Genomic DNA, 12,354 nt, shown 5'->3' with positions numbered 1-12,354 from the left:
CTCCAAAACCCCTTCTCTCTCTTTTCCGTTTTCTTTTCAGGGCGCCGCCTCCTCTTCTTCCCTCGCAAGCTTCCCCCCCCCCCCCCCCCCCCAAAATCCCCGATTTCCCGCCCACTCCGTCCCCTCCCCCTCCGCCTCCGGCGGCCGCCGCCGCCGCAATGCCGGTGTACAGGATCCGCGGCGTCGACGTCGACTTCCCCTACGACGCCTACGACTGCCAGATCACATACATGGACCGCGTCCTCGAATCCCTCCAGCAGGTAACCCCCCAATCCCCTCCGATTCCCCCCCGTCGGCGCGGAATCGGAAACCCTTCGATTCCATTCGATTTGAGTGATGGGGGCGAGCTCGCCGGATCGATCCGACAGGGGAAAAACGCGCTGCTGGAGAGCCCCACGGGGACGGGGAAGACGCTGTGCCTCCTCTGCTCGGCGCTCGCGTGGCGCCGCACCTTTGGGGAGTTTCTGCGTGGAGGCGGAGGCGGCGGGGGCGGGGGCGGGGGCGGGGGCGGGGGCGGGAGCCAGCAGCCGCCGTATGGGAGCCAGCCTTCTGGGAGCCAGCACTCGGGGGGTTCGGCGTCGCAGTCGTCTCGGTACCCCGTGATCATCTACGCCTCACGGACTCACAGCCAGCTCCGGCAGGTCATCAAGGAGCTCAAGGCCACCAGTTACAGGTGAAGCCCGATGGCGAGCAAATTACGCTTATCTGTCAGTTGTTTTTATCTAAGCTAACTGCGCCGGATGTATGCTGTTCTGTAATTCCATTTGAATGTCTTTGTCTTGGAGGTCTGGAGTAATGGAGTTAGTGCCCTCGCACTATTAACTCGTTCAGTTTTGTAGGCCAAAAATGGCAGTACTGGGCTCCCGCGAGCAGATGTGCATCCACGAGGAAGTGAGCAAACTCCGGGGAAGGCAACAAAACAACGCCTGCCACTACCTCTGCAAGAAACGGTGGTGCCGCCATCACAACTCTGTCGCTGGTAATTGCAATAGGATCCTTGTTACATATAACCATAAAATTTATCTCTGCACATAAAGTTAAAGCCATGGTAAATCCATGCACACCCACACACATTAGGCATTTCTGTATCATAGGCCCATTTGATTCGTACAAGAAGTTTATTGTCAATGCCACAATCAACAACTTGAATGCTTGAGTCATATAAGTTATCCTTCAAGTCAGATGTTACTGCCGCGCTGATGCTTCTGTAGTACTACCCGTGATGACAAAAAAACATATCACCCTTGAATGCACAGTCAAACTATATTTATTTTGGCGAGAACTGCTGTCTAAATGTATAAAATGTAGTTCTGATATTGGAAAATGGTATGAGTAAATTTGATGTGGAAGAACTACCGTGATATTTTACAAAGTTTTCGAATAGACAATGGTCAACTTTAGTGGTTAAAGGGACATCTTGCTTTTCCTTCATAAAAGGGACACCTTGTTGACTTTGAAAATTCAAAACAACTTATTTTTGTTGTCAAAGGAAGTATCTCCCTATGTTCCCATGCTGGCCTGTCCATGTTAGGTATTTTGTTGTAGTTTCTTTTAAACAATTCTTTTACAGATTAACCATATGTTGCTTATCCTGTAGAATTCATGAGGAACAACAGTGAGCTTGGGAGTGAGGCTTGCGACATTGAAGACTTGGTTAATATTGGGAGAACTAAGGGCCCGTAAGTTTCATATTTCATCTGCCCTAACTTGCACACCACATGCACACAACAGAACGCCTACAGATTTTGCTGACTACAATTGTTTTATTTTCCATTTTAGGTGTCCATATTACATCTCCCGGGAACTTTCCAAGTCGGTTGATATTCTTTTTGCTCCATACAACTATCTTATTGATCCAGGAAATCGACGTTCTTTAAATGGAATACCATGGGATAATGCAGTACTTATATTTGATGAAGCACACAACTTGGTATGGAAATACATGCTCCAGTCCTTTGTTCAATCTACAACTATCTGAATATCTGTTTGCTTTAGTGTTAAAACTCTCTTTATGCTTAAGACTTGAGTTAAATGAACCAATCTCAATATTATATACATAAGTTTCATTCAATATATGTCTGGTTATAGTTCTGTTTGTTTTGAATTTACCATTACCCTTTTATGCAGGAGAGTATATGTGCAGATGCTGCATCTTTTGACTTGCTTCCCAATAACCTCTCTTCTTGCATTGCGGAAGCTCAGGAATGCATCCAATTGTGTTCAGCAAAGAGGACCTTTGAAAATTCTGCTGATAAACAATTTGACCCTGAAAATTATGCTATTCTCAAAGGTGAACCATATTTCTTCTTACAGCAGCAAATCATACCTGTATCCATATTCTTAGTTAGAAAGTGTTTACCTATGTTAATGATTCGGACTGTGAGATTTCGTACTGTAATAGACTAATAATCGAACTTTTTCCCCAGCCCTTTTAATGGCACTTGAAAAGAAAATTAGTGAGGTGGTGATTGATTCCAAGGAGCTGGGCCATACAAAACCTGGCAATTACATATATGAGTTCCTCTCTGAACTGAATATTACTTCTGAAACATCCAAAAAGCTAATTGACACAATTGATGGTGCTTCTCTATTACTTGAGGAAGGTAATCAATTTTTCCAGGTTTCTTCTTTCCACTGAAATGTACTATTCCATTTTCTCGATCTGAATAGTTACTTTAAGCTTTCATTATTTTTCTAGCTCTAAGTGTTACCTTAGTTGAACATATTGAATTTCTGATAACTATTGATAATTGTTTGCCGGTTCATGCAAAGCAGTTGAGTGTCTGTATTTTTCCTGCACACTTAGGAAATTCTGCTGAAACTGGACCTGGGATGAAGGCGAAGGCTACTGTCTGTAGATTGGAAACAATCAGGGACATTCTTGACATAATTTTTAGAGGTGGTGGTCAAAGCCATGCAAAGTATTATCGTGTAAGTTTCTCTACCTTAGATAAGTTCTGCTGCTTTCTTCTGTCATTTAATGTTTGCAGCAACCATGCACAATAATATATGATATATACATCTCTCTCTCTCTCTCCCCCCCCCTCTTCCTGACTTCCATTGTCCCTGTTTAGAAGACAGGAAATTTTCTCAATTTCTTGAACTGTTACCTCCAAAATTCCTGTGTTCCAAGTAGGGCTTCAGTTTTTTCATCCTAGGGGTGCAAGCGGGCCGACCCGCGAGTTTAAATAAATAATAATTTATGGGTTTTCGCGTCGCGGCCCGGCTTGCCGCATCTAAATATACAAGTGGATCAATTTATAAACCCATTTATAAGTCAAATTCATAGTTAACCTGCTAGTCAAACCGGCGGGTTACACACTATTTTTGCCTATAAGCGGGTTCGCGGGTAAACCCACTTGCACCCCTATTTCATCCTACCTCTTTTCACACTTTACTGTATAAGCTTGCATACTCTGCTGGAATTTTATGCTTTTACAATTGCACTCATTCTTTTCATTCCAGTTTCATGTGAATGAATGCCAACAAAATTCTGGAGATGCTCTTAAAGTTTTGGGTAAGTTCACTCGTATTATGGTCACTCGTTATTTAAATCTGGTTCAATGTTTGCATGGCTCTGTAGCTGATGCCCATATCTTCTTTTGGTACTAATAATTCATACTTATCTAATAATATTCATCCAAATGCTCTCATGCTGTCACCTGACAATTGTTTTTTTCATATCCGTAGTGTAAGCATATTTTTTTATAGATTTGTATCCAATTAATGGTGGCAGAAGCTGCAAGATCTGCCTTCAGGAGTTGTGTCCAAGCTGACCTCATTTAGTTGCATCAATATTGTACAACTATCTCTTAATGGTGGAATTTACAAGATCTGCTTTTAAGATTTGTCTCCAAGCCTGCAGCATTTAGTTGCATACTTGCATCAATATTATATGTATAATCCATGAGCAAGAGTTAATTGCTCTTTAACTTCCATTGTTTGTATTCGTTCTTCTCTATTTCCATACGCTTAACTCGACTCCTGATACAATTCCCTGTAACCCGAAATATTTAAAAGTTAACATTTGAGTCAGTAATTGTTTACTTATATACTTAATTCTCTAGATTTTCTTATATTGCAGGTAAGGTATCAAGGACTCTTAGTTGGTGGTGTTTTAACCCAGGGCTTGCTATGGAAGAGTTTCTCAAGTTGGGTGTGCGCTCGATTATATTAACATCTGGCACTTTATCTCCCTTGGATTCACTTGCCCTGGAACTAAACCTGTAAGAACAAAGAAGTCTAAATTTTACTTTTATTTTTACTTAATTATCAGCTCACTCAAATTTTATATGTACTCCCTCCGCTCCAAAATATAAACATCTGTACGTTTTTTTAGCAAAAACTAAGGTAGATGGAAAAAAAATCTCTTTTAGTCACAGTGGTCAAAATTTGAATTGTTTAGATTCTCTTCCCAAGCATCTCATTGGCTGAAAATGTATATAGATTTCCGTGCATTTGAATCAGTGCCCCAGAAATGCTTATATTGTGGTACAAATTTTGAATACTAGAAATGCTTATATTTTGGAACAGAGGGAGTTTTTGACTATTGAATGTTGAGGTCATATGTTTTCATGAATCCAGGGAATTTCCAGTTAGGCTAGAGAACCCACATGTCATTGCTTCAGATCAAATCTGGGTTGGAGTTGTGCCTGTAGGCCCATCAGGACATCCACTTAATTCTTCTTACCGGACGCGTGAGACTCTGAAATACAAACAAGAATTGGGTATAACTATTGGTAGGCAGTTGAGAACACCTAACAGTATGCAGCTGTTTGTATTTTGAAATACCTTTACTGTATGCATCTGATTTGGATACTTGTTTTGCAGTTAATTTCGCCCGCATTGTACCAGATGGTCTGCTTGTTTTCTTTCCGTCATATTCTATGATGGATAAGTGTATCAACTGCTGGAAAGATAGGGTATGTGTAATTTCAATGAGTTATTCCAATTTATTGAGGTATTTGGCCTTGAGGAAATGAGGATTGGATTTTACAGAACCATGAAAATTCAAGTGATGAGCACACAATTTGGCAACGAATCTGCAAGCACAAGCAGCCAGTTATAGAGCCTAGGCAGTCATCGAACTTTCCAAATGCAATCGAGGTTGTGGGATATTTTATAAGTCACGGTTTGAACTTTAAACTCTATTTTCTCATAGAACTGCATGGCATTGGATTTGCAGGATTATGCAGCCAAGCTACGTGATTCTTCTACAACCGGGGCAATATTTTTTGCAGTTTGTCGGGGCAAAGTTTGTTCCTGTCCATCTAATATTCTCATATCTCCTTTTACTTTCTATTTTAACTTCTGGTGAAGTTCAATGTTAACTTTCTTCTTTTTGTTAAAGCTTCGATACTCTTGAGTTTATATTCTTCTATGACTCTGGTTGGTTGTTGGATCTATATAATTCATTTGCTCTGATGTTTAGTCCTTTCTTTTGTGTTAAAACATGTTCGACAACATTCAATGAGTCTATAAAGAGAGTATTGTAATGCTAATAATGATGTTAATAGGTACAGCTACAATCTTATGAATGATGGAACACACTACTAAAAGCAGGACTGAACATAGAATTCTAATAAACATAGTAGCCATTCAACTATAGTGCTATAATTCTGCTAAAAAAAAACTAAGTGCTATAATCAAACAAAGCATAATAATCACATATTATTGGAAGGATAGATGCCTTGAGTATTAACAAGGTAGGCTTTTCATTTTCAGATTGTTGCATTTTGACTAACCTCAAATATTAGTTCTACTACTTATGCATTTTATACTTATGCAGGTTAGTGAGGGTCTTGATTTTGCTGACCGTGCTGGAAGAGCTGTAATAGTTACTGGAATGCCCTTCGCTACCCCAACTGATCCTAAGGTCTTCCCTATTTTCTTGCTCACCCTTTTCTCCCAATATAGTTAACGGGACCTATTTGGTTGGGAAAAAAGCTTTTGAGTTCCTTGCACATTCAAAGTAACAACTATCCTGTGCACATTATAAGCTTATGAAATTTGACCTCCTTGTGTGACTTCCAGCTGCTCAGCTCCATTCGTACAAAGCTCAAATACCGTGTGATACAATGCTAGAATATTCATTGTTTTATGACGCAAAGTACAAACTAACAACTATCAAGCCTCATAATTATTTGCTCCATTTTCCTTCAATAAAATTTGCAATTTCCTTTATGTGATTGTTCCAGGTTCGGCTCAAGCGTGATTATTTGGATAAGCTGGGTTCAGCATCTAACAAGAACTCAAAGGTTAAGTTGTTTTCCATACTTCATTGTTCAATGATTCTTTATATTAAGCTCGAACTTATCATAACTCATTAAGTAAAGTACATCAATTTTCCTCTAATTACATGGTGCAACTCCAAAAATATTATGACATGATAAATTACCGTGCTGTATCATGGAGCATCAATTTTCTGCACCATCATAGCTCTGATGGTAAAGTATCAAATGACAGTTTGTTTGGACAAATTACATTATAAAACAAATAACTGCTGCAGCCACACAGATGGAGTCAAAAGCTTAAAGCCTCTCTAGATTGTAGTAAAACTTTAAGATTGAACTGAAGCTGTTTGGAGGACATTCGGTTTTATACAGAGTTCATGAAGCCTTCGGCCTCTCAACATTGTATTGGTAGTGAGTGCAAGCAATAGGCTCAATACATTAACTAACATCCTTAAGACAGATCATATACTTTTTAGTGCAAAGCTTAATGCGCACAGAAAAAGTATTTCTTAGTCGGAGTTATGTTCTTATTAACTTCAAGCAGTTATATCAGGAACTAGAAACAAAAATACTGTATGCACATAGTGCAATCCTATTCATATGCTTTATATCCTGAATTCCTGATAATTATTTAGAAACAAGTTTGTGATCTTTTTGTAGGCTTTGACAGGGGAGGAATGGTATGTACAACAAGCGGCAAGAGCTGTCAATCAGGCTGTTGGACGTGTCATTAGACATCGCCATGACTATGGAGCAATTATTTATTGTGATGAAAGGTTCAAAACTAATCATAACCTTCTAAGCAAGGAATCAAATTATCATTAGTTTTCTGCTTCAACTGGACTAGCTGCAGAATGAATGCTTTTAACATTTATGTCTTCTGTTCTACATGTGAGCTGATTTAGCCTTTCTTAGTCAATCTCTCTGTATTTGCATTCCATATCGTATTTCATCGAAGCACTTAAGAAGAAAGTCACTTTGAAAATCTCAAGATACGCTTTGCGCTTTTGTGCTATATCAACCTAACATATAAGATTTTAAGGATCACGTGGTTACCTCCAGTGGCTTGTTGATGTCAAACATCATGTGGGTAGAAAAGCTACAAGTCATTATTTTTCTGAATCTCGGCCTTTTGAATAAAAAAAGCTTCTTGACATCTCATATGGCTTACAGGTTTGTTTGGCAAAATTATCAATCTCAGATGTCATATTGGCTGCGACCTTACATAAAAGTAGGTTTTTGATTTCATTCTTCAGTGCTCGTCAAAGTCATCTTTACTATACTTATATTTTCCCCTGCAGTGCTATAAAAAGTATGGGGAAGTAGTCCAAGGGTTAACAAGATTTTTCCGAGATAAAGTGTCTATTGATTCTTCAAAGCCAAATGAGACAGATTTTAATGGTGAGAACCCCTTTCCTACTCTTCAGATGAAGCCCTTTTATAATGAGTTATTGCAGTAACCTCTGGATTGACTTCTTGAATATAAATCTGCAACTGTCAATTAGATCAGAGGATCCCCGCACATAAGTTTAAGGACCTGGTGTGATTACCCACTCATATGGCGAACACTATCTGCTGAAAAATATGTTGGTTGCTTGTTTTGGTTGATGGTTTGGAACTTCCTGTGGATATGGGTCTTGTTATCTTAATTACTAGGTGAAACCCCGCGCGTTGCTGCGGGAGTTCAATATGATAACAATAAGTAAAAAATAATGTGTAAGATAGCTAAAAAACATAAACTTACATAAGCACTAAAAACAATTGATGTGATATGGCTTAATTAGAGAAGAGAGAAATAGCATTAACCAAGTGAGGATGAACTACATAGGTACATAAAATATTATAAAAAATAATGAAGATATATATTGAAATATTATGTGTATTATGTGGGATGATGATTTAACATGCTTTCATTTTAAAAGCTCTAAAATGTAATAAATTTTAAATTATAGATAGTATAGCATGTTTGCATGATATTAAATGTATTGATTGTTAGTGGATGATGACGTGGCATCTTTGCATGTTAAGCTTTAGGAGTTAGTGGGTTGTAACTTTATAGTAAGATAGGATTTGCTGGTGCATTTGTATTGATTATTTGTGTTGATTCTTTTGTTTGCAATTATCTAATTAACAGTATGTAAATTGCTGGGAAGTTTTCCTCCAGAGCACATCAATAAAGTTCTATACTATTTAAGTACCCCATTAACTTTAGCTTGCATTCCATATTTGTATGTCAGAATTCAGCCTGTAACTATCAAATCTAGAAGATAAAAAAAAAAAGCTCGTGCACCTTCGCATTAAAATTGGCTCAAATTTTGTGCACACCAGTACATTTTCTAGTTTCTGATGCTTGAAGCCCATATGTTCTTTTCTTTTCTATATGGATTTGTACATTACAAGTCATGTGCTGCATTGGGGCAGTAAAATCAACACCTTTCTTGTAGCAATAGAAAAATCTTCAATTTTTTTTTGTACTATTAAGTCTTGAGAGATATTTATAGAGTATGGGGCCAAGATCCAGCTCCTGAATGTTAAATCCTCTTTAAATTACCTATTTCACCTAGCTGTCGAGTGCTGAATATAATTCTGCAACATGTGTTGCTGTCCTGAAGCCCTGAACATTTTTTAATTGTTCAGTGCAACCATTGGCTGGACAACCAGACATTTCTTGCAGCTCCGGTTGCTGTGGCTGCCAAATTTAATTACTATATTGTGTTTCTGCTGATCTGCTATTCTCTTGATGATTTACATTTTTGTGAAAATGCTGTTACATGCAGATAATATTGTACTGCTTGCAGACAAACATAAACCTCAGGAGACTATATCTGCTTTGGTAATTTTGTTGCACTCACATAGATGATCAGTATTCAGTTTGATGCTTCTGGTACTTATAGGTCGTATTCTTTCTTCTGCTAGGCTGTCACCACAGCAAATGAGAACCAGAGAACTGCATTATCTGTGAATCCAACCACCAAAAGAAGTAACTATATCAAGTTTGCCCAGATCACTCCTGCCAATCGCTCTACCCTTTCTATGAAACATGGCTGTTCATCTACTTCGCAGCTCTTATACTCAGGAGACAAACTGTCTACGGATGCTCAGGTTATTGATTTGGCTGCTGATGTGGCAACAAGTCATCTTGCAGGATATAGATTTAAGTCCTTAGGACCTAAAAAGGCTAAAGTAATGGTTGGATCCAAAGATGTTTGTTTTGATGATGGATCTCCAAAATTGCAACATAATGTTGAGTCAAGAGCTTTGGCTGGGTGCTTGGGTGAGCAATCTACAGCTTCATCAAAGAAGAGTAATATTACACATGCACCTGGAAACAGTGGGGCTATTCATGAGAAATCTGGAGGCCAGGAATCTAATGCAGGGCCAGCCTTCTTGAAGCTGGTATGCTCTTATCCCCTGTAATTTGATTTTGTTCTTGAGGTTTTGCAGAATAAGTGCTACATTGCATATGTTCATCTTTTAGTTGCGTGAATGAGATTATTGTAATAATTTAATAGGGATATTTTTATTAGGCTCGAGAAAAGCTCAGTACTGCAGAGTACAGAGATTTTGTTGAATATATGAAGGCCTTAAAATTGAAAACCATGCACATAAAGGACTCACTTGATGCAATAGCAAAACTGTTTTCGTCTCCAGAGCGACTCCCACTTCTTGAAGGGTAAACCTACATCTGTTTCTCTACTAGCTGAAAGTAAACTCACACCTTTACTATGCCTGATTTATGGTTTTGTGCGTACAGGTTTAGGGTTTTTGTTCCTAAGAATCATCTTTCATTATATGAGCAGCTTGTTCAAAGCTATACTGTGCCAAATACATGATTTGCTGCACTATTTAAAGGTAACACTCTCATTCTAATTACATGAACATTAAGCTATACTATGCCTAATAATTCCTCACTGTTTAAAGTTTCTATACATGGAGTATATTTTTATTACATGATGATGTCACTACTAATTATCATCTATATGGAATTATTTCATAATTTGTCAACGGAATGTTCTTATATCATTATTGAGGTGCCAGTGATTCCAAGTTGTCTAGTCGGGACTAGTCGTAAGGGCTCCGACTAGTCGACTAATCGCAATTAGTCGTGACTAGTCGTAGATTAGTCGGTGACTATAGGCTAGGGGTACCCAGGATAATGTATAGATGCTTATAAATATTAAGGATAATCAGATTTTCAGAGTTTACAGTTCACACTTGACTTAAGGTCTTAAAGTTAAATCATTTACCTATCCTAGTTGCAATAAGTCCTTCATCTTTTCTCCCGTCTCTCGTGACTAGATCTAGATGGCTGGTTAGGGTTAGATGAGGGGTACATGCCTTCTTGGGCTGGGCAAAAGGCCTGCCACTGAAGTGTAAAGTCCAACACATTTTTAGCACTAACAGACTAGTCGTCCACGACTAATTTGATCGACTAATCGTGACTAGTCGTGATTAGTCGGACGATAAGTTTTCTGGTTGAACTAATTGCTTTGAAGTTCCTGATTGAGGTCAGGGTAGAGATAAGGACGGCTAATCGTGATTAGTCGCGACTAATCGGATGACTTGAAAACACTGTGATGTGCACATCATTGTGTTTTTGAATGTGATATTGTTTTTGACTTCCAAGGAGAAGTGGATATTGTGAGAACATTAAGCTTCAGCAAAAGATTCTTTGACCTTCCAAATGCAAAAACACCTCGAATGTTTTTGGGGTTGTCCATAATTACTGGTCTTTTATACATACTCCCTCCGTTTCATATTATAAGTCGCTTTAACTTTTTTACTAGTAAAAAATTTTTAAGCTTGACCATGTTTATAGAAAAATTTAGCAACATCTACAATACCAAATTTGTTTCATTAAAACTAATATTTAATATATTCTGATAGTATGTTTGTTTTATGTTGAAAATACTACTATATTTTTCTATAAACTTGGTAAACTTAAAGAAGTTTGACTAGAAAAAAAAAGTCAAAACGAGTTATAATATGAACCGGAGGCAGTATTTTGTTACACTGTGTATGCTTAGATGTCATTAGGCCAACATTCAGAATGATTCTGCACCCTTGATTCATGGTTCAGGGCCAACCTGAATAAATTTCAGGTTTTATTTGGGCTGATTTTCAAGCTTTGTACTATTTATTCAATGGTATTATTTATTGACTGTTTAATATCGGCTACTTATCCAGTGGTATTTTGTTGACTCTGTAATACAGCAGATATCAAGAATTTGTATTTATTTGGTTCATATGTTCCTTATCTGGGCCATGCAAACTATATCTTTTCTTTTAACATGTGGAGCAAGAAAGAGTAGGATAGAATATCTTTACACACTTATTAAGCCTGGAATAGGATGAGCTTCCGTTGCATTGATGCCCTACAAATGTTTGTAAGATAAATTGACTAGATTTCCTTTTATCTCCCATATGTACTGAATGGCCCCTTTCATTATTGATCAGCTTCATTAGGATGGTAGGATTATTTGAGTTTCTGACCACCGTTTGCATTTGCAGATCAATTTCTGGAAACTTCTGTGGTAAAATGCAACCCGTGCTTCTCATATCATAATTGTGCCCTCGAGGCTTTAATGGTCAATTCAAATAGTTCTGTTGAATTTGTTCCCATCATCTGGGACAGGGGGGGCATTGAAGAAGAAATGTAAAGCCTTTAGAGTTAACTGATGTCATAGTTTTCTAAGTGACTAATGCCCTGGCAGTTTTGTTAACTAATATACATTATCCGATTCCACTAGGTATCATGCCAGCCAGTGCGTTGCAGATAGTGGAGTATGTGTACCCTACTAGGTTAACTAAAACATGTATTTTCTTCATCGCGAGTGAAACTGCATTATTAGCTAAACTAGAGTGGATTGACGGGAATTGCCCACGCGTCTCTATATATAGGTCCGTGTAAATTACTAAATCAATAACTTGAATGTAATTATCTTTTGATATTTTTTATGGGAAACCTGAGCTTAATACACATTTGGAATACTTCGTTATGGCAGAAATTGATTCAATAATCATTCCCAACCTACCTTATGGTTTCTGTTGAGATGATGTGTTTCAGGTTATTCTGAGTTTCTGACTGTTTAACCAGCATTCCGCACCCTCTTTTTAAAAA

General features: G+C 38.1%; 1 protein-coding gene across 3 annotated transcripts; it reads left to right on the top strand.

Annotated features, from left to right (window-relative positions):
- Window positions 1-44: 44 nt before the first annotated feature.
- On the top strand, window positions 45-12,244 carry LOC4326378 (regulator of telomere elongation helicase 1 homolog). Of its 3 annotated transcripts, XR_001546363.3 has the most exons (25): window positions 45-260; window positions 369-673; window positions 840-979; window positions 1,598-1,679; window positions 1,780-1,930; window positions 2,128-2,290; window positions 2,427-2,603; window positions 2,807-2,931; window positions 3,466-3,517; window positions 4,085-4,226; window positions 4,585-4,739; window positions 4,831-4,922; window positions 4,999-5,106; window positions 5,186-5,254; window positions 5,789-5,875; window positions 6,198-6,257; window positions 6,894-7,009; window positions 7,407-7,464; window positions 7,535-7,634; window positions 9,011-9,066; window positions 9,150-9,629; window positions 9,761-9,906; window positions 9,988-10,085; window positions 11,745-11,889; window positions 11,984-12,213. XR_001546363.3 is itself a non-coding variant. In NM_001397947.1 (24 exons), exons 1-23 carry the CDS (start codon window positions 159-161, stop codon window positions 10,064-10,066), a joined length of 3,045 nt encoding a protein of 1,014 aa, NP_001384876.1. In that variant the 5' UTR covers window positions 85-158; the 3' UTR covers window positions 10,067-10,085; window positions 11,745-12,244. The 3 variants fall into 3 exon arrangements, 1 of the variants encoding a protein (NP_001384876.1); NM_001397947.1 differs by having other exon boundaries at window positions 85-260; window positions 11,745-12,244; XR_010737885.1 differs by lacking the exon at window positions 7,407-7,464 and having other exon boundaries at window positions 11,745-12,213.
- The last annotated feature ends 110 nt before the right edge of the window (window positions 12,245-12,354 follow it).

The sequence above is a fragment of the Oryza sativa genome, chromosome 1, assembly GCF_034140825.1.
Source record: "Oryza sativa Japonica Group chromosome 1, ASM3414082v1".
Classification (NCBI taxonomy): Eukaryota; Viridiplantae; Streptophyta; class Magnoliopsida; order Poales; family Poaceae; genus Oryza; species Oryza sativa.
This window is presented reverse-complemented; position numbering and strand designations above follow the sequence as displayed.